This window comes from Orycteropus afer, unplaced genomic scaffold (assembly GCF_000298275.1).
Source record: "Orycteropus afer afer isolate SDZICR_OR568_19922 unplaced genomic scaffold, OryAfe1.0 scaffold00190, whole genome shotgun sequence".
Lineage (NCBI taxonomy): Eukaryota > Metazoa > Chordata > Mammalia > Tubulidentata > Orycteropodidae > Orycteropus > Orycteropus afer.
The window spans coordinates 81,438-107,862 of NW_006921777.1; the positions used below are offsets into that span (position 1 = coordinate 81,438).

At 40.6% G+C, this 26,425-nt stretch overlaps 1 protein-coding gene across 1 annotated transcript in view; it reads left to right on the top strand.

The window, feature by feature from the left end:
• The first annotated feature begins 1,233 nt into the window (after positions 1-1,233).
• The window catches only part of PAWR (pro-apoptotic WT1 regulator), a 213,344-nt gene continuing 188,152 nt past the window's right edge, over positions 1,234-26,425 (top strand). The window contains exon 1 of the mRNA XM_007947551.1: positions 1,234-1,734. Within this exon, the coding sequence (XP_007945742.1) occupies positions 1,234-1,734 (501 nt within the window). The remainder of the gene's footprint in view (positions 1,735-26,425) is intronic.

A 26,425-nucleotide genomic window follows, 5' to 3' on the forward strand; every position in this document is an offset into this window, starting at 1 on the left:
GCAATTTCGTCCTCAGCCAGCAGCAATCGGAGACTGTTCCCTAGAAAAATTTGGTCCTGTACTTAAAAGGAAGAGTAGTGGGGAGACAGGAAAAGCGGAGGAAAGGAGCGGGGTGAAGGGCGTGGTGGGCCGCTTTCACCTCGGAGTTGGAGGCGTCAAGAGGCTGGACAGCCCGAGGCCGCGAGGCCAGGAATGTGCGGTCTGACCCTCCGGCTGCGAGCGCGCGGCGGCAGTAGCCGCCGGCTGGACGCGGCGCCGCGCACCTGAGCGGCGGGGGCGGGGCGTCTGCCGGGACGACCCTCCCGGGCGGCGCCGCGCCCCTCGCACGCCGCCTCGGCCCTTTCCGCCCGAGCTTCGGCGCCGCTCGGCTCCCCTCCCGCCTCTCGCTCTTTCCCTCCCTCGGTTCCTCCCTCGTCCCCTCCCTCCTGTCCCAGGAAAGCCGCGAGCTAGGGACGGAGTTTGCCGCGGCTTGTTCCGAGCCGGCCCGGGATCGCGCGGCCGCCTCGTTTCACCTGGGCACCCACGCCCCACCTCCCCCGCTCCGTGCTTGTAACCCCAAACGCTTGGAGGTAAGGAGTTGACCCAGCCACCCGCGCTCGAGTCGGTCGCCCGCACTCTGTTCAGCTCGGCGGGACAGCTGGTGTCTGCCAGGGTCCCCCCTCCCCCGCTTGCCCGAAAGAGGCTCCGCGCCTTGTCCCTGAATGGGGGTATTTGTGGTGGGGACCTTGGACCCACTGCGGTCGGAGAGACGGGGCGAGCGATGCAACTGGCCGACAGGTGGCGGGGTCTGGCCCCAGGCCCCCGACCGCTGCTAGAGTTGACCCTGGCGAGCCGGGCCCCTGGGGGTGGGGTCATCTGTCTTCCCTCCCCTTGAGGCGCGGCGATCCTGGGTCAGGGCACAGCTCGCCTCCGGCAGTGTAGGTGCATCTTAGAAGCATTGCCGGGTGGGGACCCAGCAGCAGCTCTTCGGCGAGAAGTGGGCGCGCTTTGTAGGGGCTGGCAGGGGTACGGCCGAGGAGCAGACTTTCAGGCCGGACGAGGACCTCAAGTGTCTCTTCCCCATTCCTCTCTTGTGTTTTCCTCAGACCTGCCAGCTACCGGGGGAGCCGCGGCTGTCCTCGCGCCGTGGGGTCGTTTCCTCGCATCCTTCGGGCAGCGGGAAGGAAGAGGCGGTGGCGGCTGGAGCCGGAGTGGGCGGCCTGAGGTGAGAGGTTGGCCGGCTCCGCTGGGAATATGGCGACCGGTGGCTACCGGGCTAGCAGCGGCAGCACCACAGACTTCCTCGAGGAGTGGAAGGCGAAGCGCGAGAAGATGCGCGCCAAGCAGAATCCCCAGGGCCCGGCCGCGGGCAGCAGCGACCCGGGCGGGAAGCCCCAAGTGGGAGTGCTGGGCACGTCGGCGACTGCCGTGGCCAACGAGCTCAACAACAACCTCCTGGCCGGCGCGGGCGCACCTGCCTCCTCCGGCCCCGGGGGCGTGAACTGCGCCGTCAGCCCCGCCACTCTGGCTCGGGCCGTCCCAGGTTCGCGGAGGCCGGAGGAGGAGCCCCCTGCCGCCGCTGCCCCCGCTTCGGGGCCACCGCCGCCCCGGGGCGATGAGGAGGAGCGGGACGGAGCTCCAGAGAAGGGCAAGAGCTCGGGCCCCAGCGCCAGGAAGGGCAAGGGGCAGATCGAGAAGAGGAAGCTGCGGGAGAAGCGGCGCTCCACCGGCGTGGTCAACATCCCTTCGGCAGAGGTGAGCCCCATCTTGGCGGGTCTCCTCGTCTCTGCCTTCGGGGAGCTCTCGGGTCTCCGGGGCTCGGAGTTTGCTTACTCTAGCTCATACTTCCTGTCCTCTCACCGAGTTAGGCAGGCAGAGAGGGTGATGGAGTTATGCTATGGAACAAATGCTTCCTGGGAAGTTACCTAGAACCAAAGCAGGACACGTGCTTTTCGGACATCCGGACTAAGGGCTTCCGACCCAGGCTGCTTTACAGTGGTGGAAAGACAGTTTGTGGTTCCAGGGCTTACCTACCTAGGCTTGTCTGTTGAAGCTTAATTGGTTAGAGAAATTGATTAATGGTGATGAGGACATATTCATTTAAGTTTCCCACGTTTCTGTCTCAAGTTACCAGATTGCTTAGCTCTTCTTAACTCCTTTGACAGTATTTAATGGCACCTGTGAAGCAAAAGCGGTCTTAGCAATACCCAAGACAGCTTGATTTTGCAATTACCCAAGACGACTATATCCAAATGAGTATATGCACTATTTCATATGTCAGACAATTTTTTTTTTTAAAGAAATAGTGCTCCCAGCATGTTTTCTCTGAGTAATATTTAGTACAATAGGGACATAGTAGTAACCCACAATTTTTTTTTTTTTTTTAGCTTAGATGATCTCTTTTCTACTTAAGTCTTTGGCTCTGTGTATTCTGGAAAAAATTTATCATAGGGTTGCAGCCCCCTCCCCCCCATTTTGGTATTTTTGAACCGTCTCAAAACATTTTTGCAGGCAGCAAACATCTTCCCATTAGAGTGACTGGTGAAACATTTTTACTTAGCGTATCATTCCTTACCCTCAACAAAACAAAACAATCCCAAGTAAATTTTGGTTCCTTTATTAGTAGCTCTCTGGTTTTGGGGAAATGACTCAACTGCTGTACCCTGTTTCACCCAAAGTAGCTGCTGTTTTTTTCTCATTGACTCTTCAGGTATCACTTTTTTTTTTTTTTTTTTTAAAAAAACCTCACGGCCTTATGATTTTTACTCAACTTTGACACTGAGTAGGAGCTCTGGTAGTGTAGTGCCTAAGGCATTTGACTGCTAACCAGAGGCTGGCGGTTCAAACCCACCAGCCACTCCTCGGAAGAAGGGTTGGAGAATCTACTTCCGTAGTGATACTGCTTCGGAAACCCAAGGAGGGGCTGCTATGAGTCGGATCCGACGGCAGTGAGTTTGGTTTTTCGGTTTGACACTAAGTAAATAATTATTAAGAATTTACTAATCTTACTTGTGGTTTTAAAGAAAAACATTTACAGTAAATTAGGGTGTATACCCAAATTTTTAAGTTTTATTGTGATTTACCCAAAATCGAATTTTTCTTTGTAGTGTGTGTGTGTGTTTATTATGAGTGTTTCAGAGAGATTTTTATCAGCCAGCAAAACTGCCCTCTTTGGTTTGCTACTTGCACAAAAGATCTGTTATTCATTAAATTGCTTTAAAAGGAATTCATAAGAGTGGTAATCAAATTTCTACTTTTTTTTTTAAAGTTAAAAATATAAAGGTTAAGGGGAAACTGAAGACAAGACTTTGGAAAAGCTACATTCCTCAACTTTATTTTTAAAAGTAACTGATGGTCCAAATAAAAGAATGTTATTTTCAGTCTTTTTCTCACTTTTCATCTGACACGGGCCTTGTTTTGGAAATTATCTTGGCAGATAATACGCTTCACCTTTTGTCTGACTGCTTGTGCTAAAATTATTTCCTCAAGTAATTATCTTTTTTTTAAAGGGGTAATGTTTACTGTGGTAAAAAAGTGGGGTGTATATTTTGAGATCCTGAGAAACATCCTTTGTTAATACTCCTTCTTTGGATAAAGAAACATAATGCTGAGAATGTAGATTACTCCCCATTACAATTGAGTGTAATACTCTGGAATGTTTTTCGTTTGGGTGTTGGCAACTCCTAAATTTAATCTTCCTTAAAAACAAACAATCCAGGGTACCATTTTTGTCTGTGGAATTTGATCTTTTTTTATTGAATAGGGAGTTGAGGATTGCTTTCTTTAGTGGTAACTATGGCTCTATCTGCTTCATGTGGTCTGACCCAGTAACAGCATGGTAATGTTTTATCACAGTATCTAATTAGCAGGCACACTTCTTGAGTGCCCTCCTCCATGTTCAGTTTTTTAAAAAGAAGTGTTTCAGATTATTTTAATGGCGGCAAAATATATGACACAAAATTTTCAAAGTGTGTTGTTTTCATATCTTCTGATTGTAGCTCTTTTAAAATTGTGTCCATTTCTTTTTGTAATTTCAATAGTGAGAATACCTGTTGTGGAGTTTCTTGTGTATTACAAGCTCTTGTGTATTACAAGTGTTTTAAAAAGTCATATAGCACTTTACAAGTTTTCAGGTATGAAAGTAGTATAAAGCTGGAAAATCTGTTTACAGTCTGTTAGTATGTGAAAGTAGTATTATTTATGTATATTGACTTTTATTTTTACACAGTATCCCCAAGTTTATATTACTGGATAAGCATGTAGCTTTTATGTAGGGTCTATTTTAGCAATTATAAACATTGAGTTCTTTTAAGAAGTGTTTATTAAACACCTGTATTGTTGTTGCTGTTAGGTACTGTCGGTAGGCTTCTCCTCATTGTGACCCTTTGTACAGCAGAATGAACAAACACCTGTGTGACACATTAATTGTGATTTTCATTAACTCATTTTACTAATTACAGATTATTATAAAATTATTGTAAAGGTATCTGACAACAGCTAAATAAACCAAAATCAACTGGAATATAGTTTTAGCAAGTAAGCAGGTCAAAACTGAAAATGACAGGTAGGGATGGAAGCCTGTGTATAATGACTGTAATTAAATGTGCAAATATCACTGATGAAGTAAACTATCATCTTTATATGTTAGATTAGAGATACTTAACACTTTTTTTTTTCTGATTTTTAAACTTTTTTTATTTTCATAATAATAATTAGCCCAAATTGGATAATTTGGATGTGACATACTTCTGCCAATAATTTTTATACTTTCATCAGATCAGTCAGATGTTTATTACATGTTTGTGTTCAAAGCGTCATTGTAAACACTGTAGAGAAAACAAGAATAAGGCAGTGCATATTCTCTCGAGAAGCAAGACTGTAATCTGTAATCTAGGAAGAATGATAAGGCATAATTGTATGAAAAATCTTATGTATTGAGCTAAAAGTTTTAAAGCCATCTTAAGGCAGCATGTAACAAGTGTTAATTAGATACGTCATGTGTTTAAAGGGAAGAGGTGATTGAACTGGGAGAAGCTATTGAGGATAAGGGTCTTGAATTGAGTGTTATTTATATATATATATTTTCGTACTTATGTATTTATACATGTATGTATACATACATACATAGTTTTATACATACCCACTTAATATAGTAAATGATAATTAGTTGTATAGTAGTTAAGTGCTTGGCTGCTAACTGAAACGTTGATAGTTTGAACCCACCAGCCGCTCCATGGGAGAAAGTTGTGACGGTCTGTTTGATTATATCCTTGGAAACTCTCTGGGGCAGTTCTGTTCTCTCCTATAGGGTTGCTGTGAGTTAGAATGGACTTAGTGTTAATAGATTTGTTTTTGTTTTTTTGTATTCATATAGTATGTTAAATGTCAGATTACAGTGGTTAATACTGGTGGTACGCTAATATGAGGATCTTTAAAAAATAACCCCAGCCAAGCTGAGTTTCCTCCTCCATTATGATTTAATGGATCTGGGATATTAATCCCAGGCATTAATTTTTTTATAAGCTCTCCATGTAATTCTAATGTGAGTCAGGATTGAGAACCATTGGGCTAGGGTCTGGGGGATATAGGAGTGAATAAGACACAGTTTTTATCCACAAGGGGCTCATAAGTAATGTAAGGAAATGTGATAAGTACAGTGCAGGGTACCTAACTCAAAGAGGAGATGGTCCTGCCTCAGAAGGCTATCTAGAAACTCAGACACCTGATCTCAGAGTCCTTTTAGAGTTTTTGCCATTGACTAGGCTTGCATGAGGGAGCTCTGGTAGCATAGTGCCTAAGGCACTTGACTGCTAACCAGAAGGCTACCGTTCAAACCCACCAACCACTCCTCGGAAGGAAGATGGGGCAATCTTCTTCCGTAGTGATACTGCCTTGGAAACCCAAGGAGGGGTCACTGTGAGTCGGGTCCGACTCGACGGCACATAATAACATAACAGGCTTGCATGAGTGGATTAATGGAGATGGTTGCCATAGAAAATATAATCTTTCAATAGGTAGAGCTCTAACAGCTCTGAAGTTTTGATTTAAATGATAACAGCATATATTGAAAACTTATTATTTTTATTGTAGTTGGCTAATGTACTGTCTTACTCATTCTCACAACAATCCCATGTGGTAGTTAGAGCTTCTCTTTTTATCTTGCTTTCCAGAGGAGAAAACTAAGGCTTAGCTTAATTGGCTTAAGATCACATGTTGTTATGTGCCATTGAGTCAGACCTGACTCATAGCGACCACTCTTTGGGTTTCTGAGGCAGTATCACTATGGAAGTAGATTGCTCAACCTTCCTTCCGAGGAGTGTCTGGTGAGTTTGAACTGCCAGCCTTCTGGTTAGCAATCAAGTGCGTTAGGCACTACACTACTACACTAGCAGAGCTCCTTAAGATCACATAGAAAGTGAATAAATGAGAGCAGCATTTTAACCATTTTTGTGTTTCTTTGTGTGTGCTTCTAGGGAAAGGACAATTTTTTAGAATTAAATTAATGAACCTTGCATTATTTAGCATATTTTCCTATATTTTTTCCAAAACTTTTTATTAGAGGTTATCCTAAATAATTTTCAACATCTGTATGGGGAAAACAGTGAAAGCCTTCAATTTGAATAGACATTAAGGTCAGATTTGTAGACCCGAAGAGTGCTTCTCACTCTCTAATCTGTAGTTTGTTTAGCAAACTTTTGAACATCAGTCCATCAGCAAAATATAAATTATCTTTGGCTAGCAGTCCGAAAATATTTTTAAGTAAAATTTTACTTAAATAAAGATATTTATGTTGATTTTCTGACGAGATGGGATAATAAACCTTAAGATTGTAAAAGGGAGGATGAAAGAGCATTTAATATATTGAAAGCACTTTTAAATGAACACAATTTGGGTCATAATTATTCAGCATATTTATTGAACATTATATAGGACAAGTTCTATTTAGTGAACCTTATAAATCAAAGTATATTAAGAAATGCCTTTGGTATGTCCATTATGTTCCAGACTGTCTACCTTTCTATGTGATGAGTCAGGACAGGAACTAATAGTGATTCAGAGTTGGAAAAAATTAAACTTGTGAATGGGTAGAAACCAAACTAAACTAACTGCCATATAAACACTGAGTCTGCTTAATATGTATGATATGAAGCCCAGCTTTCCTGAATGTTTGAGCTCATTAATAAAGTAAATTGAAATTTTAACATATCAGGATTTGTAATGAATTATGTGAGCTGAAATGCTTTTTCCTGTAAAAACAATAATTACATAATTAAAGTACATGCGTTTATGGTGTGATTTTATGTCTCAAGCACTGTTGTAAGCACTTTACGTATGTTGATTCATTTAATTTTTACCACAATCCTATGGGAAAATAGGGCCAAAAGAGATAAATTATTTACTTGCTGGAGGATCATATGTGTAGTAAGAAGCAGATAGTAGAGAGAATCTGTGTTTATAGCCTGGTGCTTAATAACTATCTCATTGTACTTCAATTTATTACATACTGTATACCTACTTTTGGGAGCTCTGGTGGCGTAGTGCAGAAGGCATTTGACTGCTAACCAGAGGGTTCCACTCCTTGGAACGAAGGTTGGGCAATCTACTTCTGTAGAGATACTGCCGCGGAAACCCAAGGAGGGGTCGCTGTGAGTCGGGTCCCACTCGATGGCACATAAGAGCAACAACAACAATAGGAGGCCCAGAATAGTGCAAACATTTACACGCTTGACTACTAGCTGAAAGGTTGGCAGTTCAAACCCACTCATAGGTGCTTCAGAAGATAGTCTTTGCAAAACCTATGAAGCAGTTCTATTCTGTATATATGATGTCACTATGAGTTGGAATCAATTCAGTATCAGCTAACAACAGTATGTTCTTGTAGAGTTTGACAGTAGTTCTATTAATAAAAGTTGAATGAAGTTGGGACGTTAATGGAAAAATTTGAGAGCAAATTAACACATATGTAGTGTTTAAATTCCTATTTAAAATCATCATGCTGGGGGCCTGTTTATGTTCTCCATTGTTTCAACATTGGTTTTTAGTATCTGTGATGTATGGGCCAGAAAACAGTTATGTTCCTTAATAGTAATCCTGATAAAGTGTTTTAGAGGTTTAAAATTATTGGCCAATATTAGCGGCTCTGGTGTGTAGGTGCCTAAGGCATTTGATTGCTAACCAGAAGACTGGCGGTTCAAACCCACCAGCCACTCCTTGGAAGAAAGACTGGGCAATCTACTTCTGAAGAGATACCGCCTCAGAAACCCAAGGAGGGGTTGCTTTGTGTTGGAATCCACTCGACAGCAGTGAGTTTGGTTTTTATTAGGGTTTGAAATGTTCTAAGTGCTGTTTTTTTTACTTTTAAAAAATTGAGATATAATCTGCACACCATAAACCGCACACTTTTGAAGTTTATAACTACGTAGTTTTTAGTACATTTTTAGTACATTTTAGTACATTCACTAAATAAATATTCATTTACATTTTCATCTTAATTTTTCATTAAACCAAAAAAAAACCCAAACTCATTGCCATTAAGTCCGATCCGACTCGTAGCGCCCCTCCGTGGGTTTCTGAGGGAGTATTTCTGTAGAAGTAGATTGCCCAGTCTTCCTTCCCAGGAGTGGCTGGTGGGTTTGAACCACCAGCTTTCTGGTTAGCAATCATGCCTTAGGCACTATGCCACCAGAGCTCCTAAAACCAAACTCACTGCCATTGAGTCGATTCCAACTCATAGCAACCCCCACTGGGTTTCTGAGGTGGTAAATCTTTACAGAATTTGATTGCCCAGTCTTGTTTCTACGGAGTGGCTGGTGGGTTTGAACATCAACCTTCTGATTAGCAGTCAGGTGCCTTAGTCACTGTGCATGTGCCTAGAATCTGTGGTACTTTTAGCTTTCAGCTCAGTAAAGTACAACAGTGTTCAAACTAATAACAAAACTGGCTCTAAATCATTTAATAATAGCTTTTCTTGAATTTCACAGAAAAAATACAATTTTCATAGAATCTTCTTAATTTTAAGTTTCTTTAAACTTGGGTACATACTATCATACGTTTGTACTAGAGTTTAATATATTATTACTCTTAAATGCCACGGAGTTGATTTCAATCCATAGTGACTCCATGTGACATAGTAAAACTGCTCCATAGGGCTTTTTTTTTTTTAAATTGTGCTTTGGGTGCAGATTTACAGAGCAAAATTTGTTTTACATTAAACAGTTCATGTACCTTTGATTTCACACCCTGATTACCATCTCCAACCCTAATCCAGTCTCCTTCCCCTTCCCTGTGACACCCCCATGCCCTTCTTAACTGTGCACTCCTGTCTGTCCAGCTTTCTCTCCATGTGAATGCTGCCCCCCTGGTGCTCCATGGCAGATTGCTCCAAAGGGTAGATCTTCGTAGAGTGGGTGTAGGTGTATCACCTTGGTTTGGGTGTTCTGCATGTAAGTCTTTCTACTGTTGGGCTGAGACCCAATCCTTAGAAGGAGTCCCATAGGGCTTTCTAGGCTGTTATTTTTACAGGAACAGATTGCCAGGTCTTTTTCCCATGTAGCTGCTTAATGGGTTCAAACCATCAATCTTTCAGTTAGCAGCTGAGTGCTTAACTGTTGTGTTACTAGAGCTCCTTTTGGTGTTTAGTATAAGAGGTATTTAATGTAACTGAGCATAATACTTTCTTTAAATTTACTTAAATTTTTATTTATCTTTCATGGAAATCTGCAAAGTTTTACCATCTGAATGTTTGGAAACATTGATTCAGAATGAAACATTGAGTTTTAGGCCATTTATAGTCTTGTTCATGTTACTTACCTCCGTATCCTAAAAGATGTGGCTGGGAAGGCCCGTGTGCTAGTTATCACCTGTGTTGTTTATTGAAAATGCTGATTTCTAGGCTTCTCAGTCTCTGGGGAGTTACCTGAGGATCTGCATGTTAACATGTTTTCTATTGATTGACCTGTGTCCCTTCTAAAAAAACTGTTGAAGTCCTAACCCCTGTAACTAAATAAGACCCTATTTAGAAAGAGGAATTTTTCTTTTGTTATGTTAATGAGAATATACCAGTGTAGGGTGGTTCCTAAACCCAATAACTTCTGAGTTATAAAACGACCAGAATAGATGCAGACATGTACAGAGAGGAAAACACCATGTGAAGGCAGATGCATGGCAGATGCAACAGTAACCCTAGGAATACCAAGGATTGCTGGGTAAGCTGCTGGAAGCTGAAAAGAGCTCTGATGGCACAATGGTTAAGGGCTCTGCGGATAACTGAAAATTTGGCAGTTTGAACCCATTCAGCCACTCTGTGGGAGAAAGAACTGGCCTTCTGCTCCCATAAAGATTACAGCCTAGAAAACCCCACAGAGCAGTTCTACTCTGTCACATGGGATGGTCACTGTGAGTCGAAAATCAACTCAAGGGCACCTAATAACAACAATTTGGAGCAGAAATAGAGAAACTCCCCTTAGTGCCATGACCTGAAATTCTTCTAGCCCCCTTAACTCTGACAAAATTAATGTCTATTCTTTAAAGCCACTTACTTGTAGCATTTTTTGTTATGACAGCACTAGGTAACTACAACAATGTCTTTGAGTGATTACTGTACACATCAAAGTTAGGGAAGCACTAACTTAAATACCTTGTACTGGTTGGCTGATATGTCAAATGAAATTGTTATTATCTAATGGGATTGTTATATGCATCACATAAAATAATGTATATAAACATGTTGTCCCCAAAACTCATTGCTGTCCAGTCATTTCTGACTCATAGTGATCCTGTAGGACAGAGTAGAACTGCCCCATAGGATTTCCAAGTCTGTAAATCTTTACAGAGGCAGAGTGCTACATCTTTCTCCTGTGGAGCTGTTAGCGGGTTCAAACTGCTGACTTTTTGGTTGGCAGCCAAGTACTTTAAACACTGTGCCACCAGGGCTTCTAGCCATATGCCTACGGGTATAGAATTATGCCTCAGCCATCTGTTACATTCTTTGTCACAGTGATCTTATGGGACAGAGTAGAACTGCTTAGGTGACTTAAAATTATACTGAACACCATGTCTGGATGAAATTGTAAAAATACTAAATTTCTAAAAGCAGCAAAATTAAACATTTCAAAGGTAGAAGCAGCTTCAGTGAGTTCAAAACTTAGTATGTGAGTTGCTTAATAAACTCTTTTTCTGTGATATTCTTTAGTTCCTTCATCCAGTTTTTATGGGTCACATGTACTTTTTTTATAGTATCTTTAATTTTAATGGTTTAAAGAAAAAGGGCATTTGTTGTCTGAAAGTGAGTTTTGTGTTAGGGTGTGCTGAATTGAGTAGATAAAGAGATTTTATGATACACATTACAAATCTGTGTGTAAGCCCTTTATATATAAACTCTAGAGGACTAAGTGAGGAGAATAAGTAAACATAAAGTACAGAATGAAAATATGTTTTATAATAAAACTAACTTTAATATATGCCATTTAAAACTAAGCTTATCTGTGGGTATATGAGTGAACTATTTAGTCTTTCTTCTTAGAGAAATTTGCTGGTTATGTAAAGTATGAAGTGATTTTCTATTACTTTGGAATTTCTTGCAGAATGATTTTGATACTATTTTAAAAGAATAGAAATCTCAGTTACGAAGAAAAGAATATTCAGTAGATGGTATTTGAAGAATATGAAAAAAAAAAGTAAGCTAGCAGGAACAGTCAAATGACTGGGTTTCAAATTTTTGACGACTTCTTGATATATTCAAACAAAAGTTGATGCAACCCAAATGTATCTAACCTTATTTTTTCCTTCTCCTAGTAAAAGTAATATGTTAAGGTAATAGTTAATTTTGGGTAGGAGGGAAGGGGAGGGATTAATTTTGGGCTAGTTGGGGACCACATACACTGAGATGGGCAAGGGGAGGGATGGTATGGAAAGAGTTTGTGACCACCATGATAACATTAGGGAAAGGGAGGACACCAAATTGTACACATAAGACAAAGACGACAGAGGCTAATACCAGTATATCCACACTACTGCATTACCATTAACACCAAACACCAGGCTACAGATAAACACATAAACATCTGAGATGATCAGATGGGGGTCAGTGAATAGGATTATACTTTAGACCAAGGATAGATTCAGCTGAGACTAATCTTGCACAGATACCAATGATACAAAATACCCACAATCCTTACAGAAACAACAGAAGACAGACAGTGAGCAATCCCTCACAGCCAGCCAGATGCTGTAGGAGAGAGATCCAACAGATTCACTGTGTTAGACTGGGTTCTCTAGAAAAGCTTATATATATAGAGAGAGAGACAGACAGACGGACAGACAGGGATTTATCTTAGGAAAATGGCTCACACATTTATAGAAGCTGGCAAGTCCAAAGTTTCTAGATCAAACATCAAGCTGGAGGCTTTTCCTGGCTCTTGCAACCTCAGGGGCTGAGGAGCTCAAGGCTGGCAGGCAGTACACCAGCTGTTGACTCCCACGAATGAGGAATCCAAGATCTCCGGGCCAAATGGTGGACTGTTCACTCACAGACAGTTGTAGGCAGCACAACAGAATCCCGATCCACAGAAGAATGTCTCTCTTCCCAGGATGTCCTTGGATATCCTGGAAGCAGGCCACACCCCTAGGGAAACTCCCCTTCAACAGATTGGCCACTCAGAACATAGTCATCTGATCCCATCATGGGAACAACCACAACACAACAGCTCAAATCACACAGAATTGTGGTCCAGCCAAGTTGACACACAGCTCCAATTATCACATCCACCGACTCAGGACCATAGTGTTGGGGGACACCAGACTCGACACAATAAAATACATTAAAAATCTTGTTCCACAATTTATATTGGTGAGTAAGTAGCGATTGGGATCTTACAAGCTTTCAAGTGGCTGTCTAAGATGCAGCTAATGGTTTCCTAGAGTTAGAAGCGAAGAAGAGTGCAAAGAAAAAAAATGACATTTGGAAGCAATCAGCCCTAGGACATGATGGATCTCGAGGGTGGAAGAACTAGATGGTGCCCAGCTACTGATGCCAATCACTCGGGAAAGGATCAGAACGAGATCCTGGATAGAGTGAGAGGAAAAACGTGGCACAAAATCCAAACATACAATAATGACCAGAATTACTGGTCAGATGGCGTCTGCTGGGCCCCCCAATATATGGCCGTGGGACACACTTTGGTCCTGGAATAAAACTCACTCCCAGGGGCTGTCTCTTGGTCTAATAGTAAATAAGATGTACACACAGACCGCTCAACCCAGGGTGATGCACCCACATACTCTATGGAGTTGCATCCCTTGGATCAGTTGACCACGGGGCACCAGAGCAGCAACATTTGCATGGAGGAAATGCAGGATACATACGTGTGCATAATTGTGAGGGGCATGAGAGGGGTTACTGGCCAGGGAGGGGAGGAGAGTGGGCTAGGGTTGGGATGGTAATTTGAGAGTGAAACCAAATATACATGAAATATTGAATGTAAAACAAACTCTGCTCTGTAAACTTGCACCTAAAGCACAATAAAAAAAAATTTAAAAAAAAAAGTTCATTTTAGTGCCTTTATGAAAATAAAGCATAGAGAAAAAATTATTACTGGTTCTATTTTACATATTTATATTTCTAAATCTTTTCGTGTACATCTACATAAAAAATAGAACCACACTATAACATCTTAATACGTATACTTAATTTTTCAGGAGTATTTTTATGTTGTTATGTAACAATAGGGATATTTTGTGCTGTTTTATATTTAAATAAATATTACTTCATTGGGAAAGGACTCTACTGCTCTTCTGCCTTATGATGTGGCTTTTGGATTGCAGATTAGTAAATTATCTTAAGATAAATAGCTGTTTACTTCTTTCCACATATCTTGTTTCCTGCAATGTTCGTAAAGGAGCTCTGGTGGTACAGTGGTTAAGGCATTTGGCTGCTAATCAAAAGGTTGGTCATTTGAATCCACCAGCTGCTCTGTTGGGGAAAGATGAGGCAGTCTGCTTCCATAAAGATTTACTGCCTTGGAAACCCTATAGGGGTTGCTGTGAGTTGGAATCAACTTGATGGCACTGGGTTTGGTTTGGATGTTCTTCAATTCAAAAAAGTGTCTGGGTCATTCAAAATCTCATAGATTCTAGAACCTTCAGATAATTGTGAAGTGTGCACAGTTAGTAGTAGTAGTATTTTTTTTCTTGTGTATAGCCTTTGATTTTGGTGGGAAATTGGTGTCAGAGCTGCAGTAATTGAAGTGTATGTGTATGCTATAATGCAACATGCAGGTTCCTGTAACTCATCAAAATATACAGAATTGTCCAATGAAAGCCATAGGGTATGTGGGAAAATTGAGTTAGAGGAACAACTGAAAAATTTTGTCAGTGCTAAGGTCTTAAAAGCTTTCAGGAGGCCATCTAAGATGCAACTGTTGGTCTCCTTTCGTCTGGAACAAAGAAGAGTGAAGAAAATCAAAGTCATTTGGAAACAGTTAGTCCAAAGATATGATGGACCACAAGGACCTCACCCTTCACGACCCCAAGACCAGAAGAACTAGATGGTACCCAGCTACCAATGCCATCCTCTCAGAAAGGAATCAGAATTGGAGTTCCTGGTTAGAGTGGGAGGGAAAAAATTCAAAAACACAAAAATGACCAGAGTTACTGGTCAGATAGAGACTAGTAGAACCCCTGAGACTGTGGCCTGGGGTTATCCTTCGAGCCTAGAAATGGACTCAATTCCATGGATTGGCTCTCGGCCCAACAGTAGAAAGACCCACATGTAGAACACCTACTCTAGGGAGATGCACTCCTTAGATCAGCCATGAGACATCAGAGGGACAGCATTCACATAGAGGGAAAGCTGAACAGACAGGAATGCATAGAAAAGAAGGTCACAGGGAGGGAGTAGTCACAGGGAGGAGAGGGGAGGAGAGTTTTTCATGGTTGGGGATTTTAATTGGGCTGTGAATCAAGTGTGTGTGAACTGTTGAATGTAAAACAAATTTGCACCCAAAGCACAATTAAAAAATTAGTCAGTGGCACATAAAAAAAGAGAAACCTAATTACAACAATAGCATAATTCTACATATGTTAAATAGTTAAGAAATACATAAATACTACAATAAAATACTTTTCCTTGGAAAAAAAATAAAATTTCCATGTAGAAGTGGGCATTGGAATGATTGCAGTTTGTGAGGTACCTTGAAGTGGGGAAGAAGAGCTATCTGAAATTAGATTGAAAATGTAAGTCCAGATGTAGATAGAATGTGGCTTCTACTTCAGCAGAATTGAGGTACTGGTAGATGTTTAAGGTTGGGTATTTTGTGTATTTTTGTGTGGTAGATTGCAGTTTTCTGTACTTATCTAGTATTAAAATCGTGCATAAGCAAATACATTTGTGTTGTGTTCAGATTATTTCCTAGTATATTGCATTGGAACAATTCGCGTTTTCTAAACAGATGTTATAGGGTAACATTTATGCCTGTACGTATACATTTGTCTGCATCTGTATCTATATCAGCATCTACATTAACTTATATGTAAGGTATGTGAAGCTATGGTTTAGGAAGATCAAGTAGTTAGATAGAAAAGGGATAGGGAGCAGACAGTGACTAGAGGAGGGAATACTCATTTAATAAGAGTATTCTAATAGTAATTGCTAGGGCAGATGCAGTATAAAACAAAAAGAAAGTATGGATTTGAGAGGTTTTCCATTGGTATTAAAAATTATATAATTATATTTTGAGCAGGAAAAGTATTCGTATTTTTTAACTTTTTATTGTGATTTGGATGCAGTTTTACAAAGCAGATTTGTTTCACATTCAGTAGTTCATACACATTTTGTTTCGTGACATTGGTTATAATCCCTACAATGTAATAGCTAACAGCTCTCTTCCCACTTCCTCCCTCTGGTTACCTTTTCCCAGTGTCTGTTCTTATGCATTCCTGCATTCTGAGCTTTCTCTCTGTGCATATACTGCCCTCTGATCTCCCATGATTGATTGTTCTAAGGAGTGCGCCTCCCTGGTGTCATCATTCACCTTACAGGCCTGTCTGTTGTTTGGCTGAGAGTTAAGCCATGGGAATAAGTTCAATTCCAGGACCAAAGGGTGACTCGAGGCGATAGTCTTTGGGGTTCACTAATCTCTTTCAGGTCAGTAAACCTGTTTTTTTTTATGTTTTTGAATTTTGTTTTACATTTTTCTCCTACCCTAGCCAGGAACTCCAATTTTGATTTCATTCAGAGTTGTTAGCATTGTTAGCCAGGCATCATCTAGTACTTTTGGTTTCAGGGTTGTATAGGTTGAGGTTTCTTGGCATATTGGTCCCTTGGACTAATTGTTTCCATATGTCTTTGATTTTCTTCACTCTTCCTTGCTCTGGATGAGGAGAGACCAATAGTTGCATCTTAGATGGCCTCTTACAAGCTTTTAAGACCCCAGTTGCTACTCAACAAAGTAGGATATAGAACAGTATTTTTGTGTACTCTGTGTCAGTTGAGCTTTATATCCCCACAACCATGTCTTGAGCTGTGAGTTCAGTGACTCACTCTCTATAATGTATATAGTTATTTTTATAGCATGCACAAATACATATGTAGGAATATCATTGGTTAAGCCTGTGTGTGGTCCTGGGCATATTCCAGTTTGCCTACCCATACTTGATCTTCTGGTCTGACTACTTATATATCCACCCATAGATTAGTGTATGTTAGTACTGATAATGCATTATTGTGTATGCGGTAGTGTTTTCCTTTGTTGCCTGTACCTCTTATGCACCTCTCTGTGTCTTCCTTTCCCTTAGCGATATTGTGTTGGTCACATACTTCGGTTATATTGTCTTTCCCTTCACCTAAATCAACACGTCTCTTTTTTCTTTTTAAATTTTTATTATAATTTGGATGAAAGTTTACAGAGCAAGTTCACTTTCCATACAGTTCACATACACTTTGTCTCATGACATTGACTGCAGTTTCCCACAATGCAACAGCTCCCCTCCCACTTCCTCCCTATAGCTAACTCTTCCCTGTGTCCTTCCCTCCCATGTACTCCTGCCATCTGAGCTGTCTCTCTGTGCATACACAGCCCTTCTATTCTCCCATGATTGATCTCTCCAAAGAGTGTATCTACTTAGTGTAAATGTTCAACTCGTATGCTGGCCTGTCTTATTTGGCTGGAAGTCAGGAGCGGGTTCAGTTCCAGACATGAAGGGCAGCTAGGGGCCTTAGTCTCAGTGGTTCCATCAGGCTCTGTCAGACCAGCAAAATTGCCCCCCCCCTTTGTTTTTTTATGATTTTGAGTTTTATTTCACGTTGTTCTCCCACTCTATCCAGGAGCTCTTACATAGATCCTCCTCCAAGTGGTTGACAGTGATAGCTGGGCACCATGTAGTTCTTCTGGTCTCATAGTCCTGTAGGCTGAGAATTGCATGGTATACCAGATGCTTGGACTAATTGTTTCCATACGACTATGGTTTTCTTCATTATTCTTTGCTCTGGATGAGGAGAGATCCGTTGTTGCATCTAGATGCTGCTTGCAAGCTTTTAAGATCCCAGTCGCTACTCACCAATGTGGGGTGTGGAACAATGTTTTTGTATAGTATGTTATGCCAGTTGAGCTTGATATCCCCTGTGACCGTGGTTCTGAGTCTACAGGGCCAACTACTCGTTCCCTCTGGGTAGCTGGCTGTGACCAAAAAGTGACTACTACCTTGTGCCTTGTCAGCTCTACTATATACCTGGGAATTCTTACAGAACATACCAATACACTTGTGGAAACAATGTCTGCCAACCCTGGGGCACTCCCCCCCTGCATAGACATTCCTAATAGTTCAGCCATCTATCCACCAGTATAACAATGTTTGCCTTCACTGACAACGCAGTACTGTATGTGCAAAAGGGTTTATCTTTGATGTTCTGTATCTTCCTTGTACCTCTCTATGTCTTCCTCTTCCTCAGTGCCACTGTGTTGCAAATCAACACATGTCTCTTAAACTAGTCAGCAATTTTTCCTCCTCTGCTTTCTCCTCCTATCCCTGGTAACCAACAAAGAAAATTTCCTTCCCCGTGTAAACCTTTCCTGACTTTTTACAATAGTGGACTAAATACAGTATTTGTCCTTCTGTGATTGACTTGTTGGACTCAGCATAATGTCCTCCAAATTCATCTACTTATGAGTTGATTCATGGATCCTTCATTGTTCTTTAATTTTGCATAGTATTCTATTGTGTGTATGTACCTACCATCATTTGGTTACCCATTCATCTGTTGATAAGCACTACTAGGTTGTTTCCATCTGTTTGTTATTGTGAGTAGTGCTGTGATGAACATGGCTATGCATATATCTATTTGTACTGGATCTCACCTCTTTTAAGATATATTCCTAGTAGTATGATTCATGAATTTAACGGTATTTCTGTTTCCAACTTTTTAAGGACGTGCCATACCATTTTCCACAGTGGTTTCACCATTTTACAGTCCCACCAGTAGTGTATGAAGGTTTTAGTCTTTCCACACTGTAGCATTTGTTGTTTTCTGTCTTGTTGAACTTTGCTATTCTTGCTGGGGTAAGATGATAGTTATTTCTGTTTTGATTTGCATCTTTCAAAGGGCAAATGATCACAAGCATTTCTTCGTGTGTGTTGGCTACATGAGTATCTTCTTTGGTAAAGTGTATATTCATGTCCTTTTCCCACTTTTCAGTTGGGTTGTTTATCTTTTTTGATGTTGATATGTTAAAGTTTGCTATAAAATTTAGAGGTAAGTCTCTTGTTGGATATGTTGTTGCTAAATATTTTTTTCCCAATCTATAGGTTCTCTTTTTACTCTATTGGGGAAGTCTTTTTATCAGTTTATAAGGATTTAATTTTTAGAAGGTCCTAGTCATCTAGTTTTCTGGTGTTTGTACATTTTGGGTTATGTTTGATAGTCTGTTGTGCCATAAATTAGGGCCCCTAAGTTTGCCCCTATTTTAATCTTTGATGAACTTGATAGTTTTGGGTTTTACATTTAGGTCTTTGATCGATCATAAGTTAGTTTTTGTATGTGTGTGACGTTTGAATCTTATTTCATTTTTCTGCAAATGGATATCCAGTTTTGTCAACACCGCTTGTTAAAAAGGGGCTACTCCCCTTTCCTGCATTAATGGATTTTGGCCTTTTGTTAAACATCAGCTGTCCATAGGTAGATGGATCTATTTCTGGATTCTCAATTCTATTCCATTAGTCTATGTTGTACAACAAAACTGGTTATATAGTAGGTTTTTAGATGGGGGAGTATAAAACCTCTGCTTTTCTTCCTCAGTAGTGCTTTGCTTATCTGAGCCCTCTTTTTCCATATAAAATTAGTGATTGGTTTTGCAGGAAAAGTCTTTAGAGACCATCTAGTCTATTATCAAAAATAAGAACTCAATTTTCCCGAACTGCTTTTTACTTCAAAATGTACATTGCATTTCAACCTCAACCTTCTTACATCTTGCAGAGTCTAGCAGCATGTTTTCCAGGACTTCCTCCCTCCTCATTTTAGATCTTGCTTGTTTTACTTTTTGTTTGTTAAATACTCAGCCTTTACCTCTTATATCATCCAGTGCTGCAGAAATAATCCCTTAATTCTGCTTCACCTTCAAGTTATTTTCTTTCCTCAGTTGTTCAACTTTAAAGGGATAGGTAATCTTTACCTGTGGATCCCAAATTTCACTGCAGTTCCTACTACTTATTGAAATTGATTTCACCAAGGCTGCTTGTAACTTCCCAGTTGTCAAATATGATAGCTACTTATTCTACTTTCACCTTACTTGACCTCTCTGTGGCATTTGCCTTTGCCATTCTTCTCCCTTGGATGTTACAGGATTCTTGGTTAGGTTCTTTTTTGTTTGGTTTGTTTAGAAACATTTGAGTTCTTGCTATGTGCCACAAGCACAGAGCTAGATGATACAAAGATCAATCATATACTTAACCAGCTTTAAGGAACTTCCACTCTCTTTCAGGGAAAACAATTACAAATAATTATAGTTTAGTGTGATAAGAATTGTGGTGGAGAAAACGCAAAGTACTTTCTAAACTAACAGAGTAACCAGTTGCTGTCAAGTAGATTCCAGCTTATGGTGACCCTGTGTGTGTCAGAGTAGAACTGTGCTCCCTTGGGTTTTCAATGGATGATTTTTTTTCGAAGGAGATCACCAAGTATTTGTTCTGAAGTCTCTCTGAATGGACCTGAACCTCCAACTTTTTGGTTAACAGCAAAGCATGTTAACTGTTTGCACCACCCAAGAACAACTAGCACAGAATAGGGAGCTACTAATTACATGAAGGAGTCAGCCCAAACCAATTGCCATCAAGTCGATGCTGACTCATAGAGACCCCCATTGAGTTTCCAGGGCTATAAATCTTTTTTTTTTTTTTTTTAATTGTGATTTGGGTGAAGATTTACAGAGCAAATTCACTTTCTATACAGCAGTTTACATATACTTTGTCTCATGACATTGACCACAGTTTACCACAATGCAACAGCTCCCCTCTCACTTCTTCCCCATAGTTACCTCTTCCCAGTGTCCATCCCTCCATGAACTCCTGCCCCCTAAGCTGTCTCCCTGTGCATAGGGCAGCCCTTCTTTCTCCCATGATTGTTCTCTCCAAGGAGTGTATCTACCTCAGGTAAATGTCCAACTCATATGCCTGTCTTCTGTTTGTCTGGAAACCACAGGTGTGGGTTCAATTCCAGACCTGAAGGGCAGCTAGGGGCCATAGTCTCAGTGGTTCCACCAGCCTGTATTGGATCAGCAAACCTGATTTTCTTTTCAGGGCTATAAATCTTTAAGAAAATAGATTGCCTTGTCTTCCTCTCATGGAGCAGCTGGTGGGTTTGAACTGCTGACCTTCTGGTTAGTAGCCAAATGCCTTACCCACTTTGCAATCAGAGCTCCTTCAAAAGGAGCCAAGGAAGGTTTTATATAAGATGAGGTAGTGGTGTGCTCTGGATTTTGACTGCTAAGAGGGATTTTTCCCAAGTAGGGTGGAGGACAGAGTAACATTCTAAAGAGAGCAAATAGCATGTGCAAAGACAGAGAGCTGGGAAGGAATAGCATTTATTGCATGCCTACTGTACGGTCAGCACTGTGTTGGGAACTTTACATGTGTTATTTCTAATCCTCACATTCATATACGCAGAAGGTAAATTTTTTATTCCTCAATTTACACATGAAGAAGTTGCACCTCGTAAAGGTGTGACTTGCCCAAAAGCCGTACAAGTAAGTGGCAGAACTTGGATTTGACTCCAGATCTCTTTGGTGGCAATGCCCACACACTGGTTGTAATTGTTAGAAGGAAGGAAAATAGGTTCTAGCAGAGAAAATTTTGGTGTATAGAGAGTTCGTGGTAGGGAGTGAGTTGAGAACAGCTAAAAAGTAATGATATGGCCCAGTTCTGATCTAAATGTTATGCCAAGGAATTTAGACTTTATTTATACTGTTGTTTGTTGGTATTGTTAGTTGGACGCTTCCTTCCACTATCCGTACCTGCTTATGTAATAATGACAGTGAAAAGTTTTGCCTGTTTCATTCTAAAGTTGTTAAGATGATTTTATTGTTTAGAGACAAGAACCTATTCAAGAATTATAAACAATACCAAATCTTGTTAAAAAAAATTGTGTACAGTAGCATAAATCCATATTCCTATATGGGTTAAGAAGAAATGAGAGGATACTCTCTAAACAAAGTTGTACCAGGTCATTCTTTCAATTACAAAATAATTCTATGCTGAAATAGATTTGGAATGACTTTTTTGGGAGGATGGTGTGGACATGAGGGGACTCTGGTGATACTAAACTACGTGAGTCTGTTCTGAGTAAAACCATGATGAAGTGTATAGTTTATTATGTCCTGGATTTAGACTTTGACCTGTACTTAATTTTTAAAGCAAATGTTTACTTCATTTTAGGTTCTCTCAGTTCATCTTGGGATACAGTTGGTAAAGGGTAAACGTTGCCTTTGAATCATTTCCCACATATTAACTATTTGTTCACTTTCTAAAAATATTTCCTCCTTTCCTCCTACTCCTCTTTTCTCCATTTCTCCCTCTCTCCTTATAAAAAGTAATGCCTCTTTTTGTAGAAAACTTGAAAAATACCAAAACAGCTAAAACAGGATTGTGCACAGGTCGTCCATAGATTAATATTGTTACCGTATGGACACATTTTATTCTGTTCATATTTTGATACATTGGGATTATATCCTGGGAGCATTTATTTATTTATTTATTTATATTGTGATTTGGGTGAAAGTTTACAGAGCAAATTTACTTTCCATACAGCAGTTCACACACATGTTGTCTCATGACATTGACTGCAATTTATCCCAATGCAACAACTCCCCTCCCACTTCCTCCTGATAGTTACCTCTTCCCTGTGTTCATCCCTCCATGCACTCTTGCCCCCTGAACTGTCTCCCTGTGCATAAACAGCCCTTCTTTCTCCCATGATTATTCTCTCCAAGAAGTGTATCTACCTCAGGTAAATGTCCAACTCATATGCCTGTCTTTTGTTTGGCTGGAAGCCATAGGTGTGGGTTCAATTCCAGACCTGAAGGGCACCTACGGACCATAGTCTCAATGATTCCACCAGGCTCTATCATCAGACCAGCAAACCTGGTCCCTCTCCCCCTTTTATTCCCCCCTCAAATGATTTTGAGTTTTGTTCCACATTGTTCTCCCTCTCTGTCCAGGATCTCCTCCATAGATCCTCCTTTGAGTGGTTGACAGTGGTAGCCAGGCACCATCTAGTTCTTCTGGTCAGTGAGATCCTCAGTCTATTATCCTCAGTCATGCTGAGGATCGCATGGTGTACCTGTCATGAGGACTAATTGTTTCCATGAATCTTTGGTTTTCTTCATTCTTCTTTGCTCTGGATGAGGAGAGACCCATCATTGCATCCAGATGGCTGCTTGCAAGCTTTTAAGATCCCAGTTGCTACTCGCCAAAGTACGAGGTAGAACAATGTTTTGTGTAGTATGTTATGCCAGTTGAGCTTGATGGCCCCTGCAAATATGGTCCTGAGGCCACAGGTTCAACTACTCACTCCCTCTGGGTAGCTGGCTGTAACCAAGAAGTGACTATAGCCTTGTCCCTTGTCAGCTCTATTATATCCCTGGGAATTCTTACAGAACATACAAATACACTTGGAGAACCATTGTCTCCTATGGACATTTTTATAACCTACCTTTAAACTTGAAATTATGTTATAAATATTATTTCATCTTTAACTTTTTGAAAAGAGATATAAATTATTGCATATATATATTTTTTTCTTAAGCAGGTAATTCCCACTAACCAATGATAAAGGAACCTTATAGCACTAGCAGTTTATGATACAGCTACTAACCTAAAGGTTGGTACTTCAAATCCACCCAGTGGCTTTATGGAAGAAAGGCCAGGCAAACCTCTTCCATAAAGATTATAGCCAAGAAAATCCAGTGGAGCAGTTCTGTCCATAGCACAGTAAGGTCGCTATGAGTTTGGGGCTGACTCAAAGTAATTAATACCAGCAATCCAATGATAACTATTTATAGTTTTGGTGTTCTATTTTTTTTTTTTAAATACATTTTGTTGAAATATAATTTATGTACAGTGAAGTACACAAAACTAAAGTGACATGGGTCAAAACGTTTTTTTTTTTTTTTTTTTTTGCAGTGTTCCCTCACCTCTCTTCCAACCCTGGTAACCAACAAAGAAAGTTTCCTTACATGTATAAACCTTTTCTTGACTTTTTACAATAATGAAGTAATACTGTATTTGTCCTTCTGTGATTGACTTATTTCACTCAGCATAATGTTGTCCAAATTCATCCATGTCATATGGTGGTTTGCAGATTCTGTGTTGTTCTTTATGTTGCATAGTATTCTATGTGTGTGTGTGTGTGTGTGTTTACCATGGTTTGGTTATCCATTCTGTTCATGGGCACATAGGTTGTTTCCATCTTTTTGCTGTTGTAAGTAGTGTTGTGATGAACATGGGTGTGCATGTATCTGTTCTTGTCCTGGCTTTCACTTCTTTAGGATATATACCTAGTAATGGGAATGCTGGGTCAAGTGGTATTTCTAAATCCAGCTTTTTAAGGAATCACCATATTGCTTTCCACAGTGGTTGTATCATTTTATGCTCCCACCAGCAGCGTATGAGTCTCAATCTCTCCACATCCTCACCAGCATTTGTTATTTTCTGCCTTGTTCAACTTTGCCGTTAATGTTGGGGTGAGATGGTATCTCATTGTTATTTTGATTTGCATCTCTCTTATGGATAATGGTTGTGAGCATTTCTTCGAGTATTTACTGGCTGCCTGAATATCCTCTTTGGTGAAGTGTCTGTTCATGTCTTTTGACCATTTTAAAATTGGATTGTTAATCTTTTTGTTGTTGAGGTGTTGGCGTTTTCTATAAATTTGAGAGATAAGTAAGTCTTTGTCAGATATGTCATTGCCGAATATTTTTTTCCAAATCTGTAGGTCCTCATTTGACTCTTATAGTGAAGTCTTTGGAAGCACATAAAAATTTAATTTTTAGAAGGTCTCACTCATCTAGTTTATCTTCAGCTGTTTGTGCATTTTGAGTTATGCTTGACAGCCTATTTATGCCATCATTTGTTTGTTTTGTTTGTTTTGTTATGTGCCGTCGAGTCGGCCCCGACTCATAGGGCCCCTAAATTTGCCCCTAGTTTTTTCTTGTGGAACTTTATAGTTTTAGGTTTCACATTGAAGTCTTTGATCCATATGGAATTAGTTTTTGTGTATGGTGTGAGGTATGGATCTTGTTTCATTTTTCTGCAAATGGAAATCCAGTTTTGCCAGCACCATTTGTTAAAGAGACTACTCTTGCTATGTAATGGATTTTAGCCCTTTGTCAAAAATCAGCTGATCATAGGTCGATGGATCTATTTCTGGGTTCTAAATTCTGTTCCACTGGACTGTGTGTCTGTTGTTGTACCAGTACTAGGCTGTTGGACTGCTGTGGCTGTGTAGGAGGTTTGAAGATCGGGGAGTGTGAGACCTCCTACTTTTTTGTTCTTCTTCAGTGGTGCTTTGCTTATTCTGGGTCTCTTTCCTTTCCATATAAAATTAGGGATTGTTTTTTCCATATCCTTAAAGAATGTTGATGGGATCTGGATTGGGATTGTATTGCATGTATAGATTGCTTTGGGCAGAATTAATATTTTCACAGTGTTCAATATTCCTATCCACAAGCATGACATATTCTTCCATTTATGTAGATCTCTTGTGGTTTCTTAGAGTAGTCTTTTGTAGTTTTCTTTGCATAGGTCTTTTGGGTTTTTAGTGAGATTTATTCCCAAGTATTTTATTTTTGTGCTAGCTATTGTAAATGGTATTTATCACCTTATTTCCTTTTCAGCAGTGTCTTTGCTGGTGTAGAGGAATCCAACTGGTTTTTGTATGTTGATCTTGTATCCCACCACTATGCTCAATCTCTCAATTAGTTCCAGTAGTTTTTTTGCTGAGTTTCTTCAGTTTTCTAGGTATAGGATCATATCATCAGCAAATAGGGATAGTTTGACTTCTTCCTTACCAATTTGGATGCCTTTGATTTCCCTCTCTTGGCCCTTATTATTGTCCTGGCTAGGATTTCCAATACAATGTTGAGTAGAAGTGGGTATTCTTGTCTGGTTCTTGTTCGCAAAGGGAGTGGTTTCAGTTTCTCTCCGTTGAGAATAATGTTGGCGGTTGGTTTTGCATGTTGTTGTTATGTGCTGTCAAATTGGACCCGACTCATGGTGACCCCTCTTTAGGTTTCCGAGGCAGTATCACTAAGGATACTGAGGCAGGAAAGCAGGGAAGGACAGAAAAGGCAAAGGGGACCAGAACAGATCGAGGAGTCAGCCGCAGGGACCCAGTTGAGGAGAGGGAACCCAGGCCACGCCCCACAAACAGCGAGGCAGGAGAGCAGGGAGAGGACAGAAAAGGCAGAGGGGACTGGAACAAATTGAGGAGTCAGCTGCAGGGATCCAGGTAAGGGTGGTTGGAGAGGTTTCCAACAGCTAAGGGAGACAAACTTGTCTGTTGGTTTGTCTTCCTGTGGTGACGTGTTGCTGTGAGTCTTGAGGTTGTGCTGCTGGTGTTTCAAACCCAATGGGGTGCACATGGTGCACAGGTATCAGCCTGGCTTGTAGACTGAGACAGACTAGGAAGAAGGAGGAGGCCATTCACTTCTCAAACAATTAGCCAGGCAAAACCTTATGAATAACAGAGAAACACTGTCTGATACATTACTGCGCAACTTTATGAATAGTCTGGAAATGTTGTCCAGTACAGAGGAGGAAGGTGAGTAACTTAGCTTAGAAAGCTCTCAGAATAGGACTGGGCAAGAGCTGCATTATCAGAGTAAAATCAGCCTTACCCATATGGATAAAGTAAAGCTTCGAGACCTCCATTTGCTGATGTGGCACCACTCAAATTGAGGAGAAA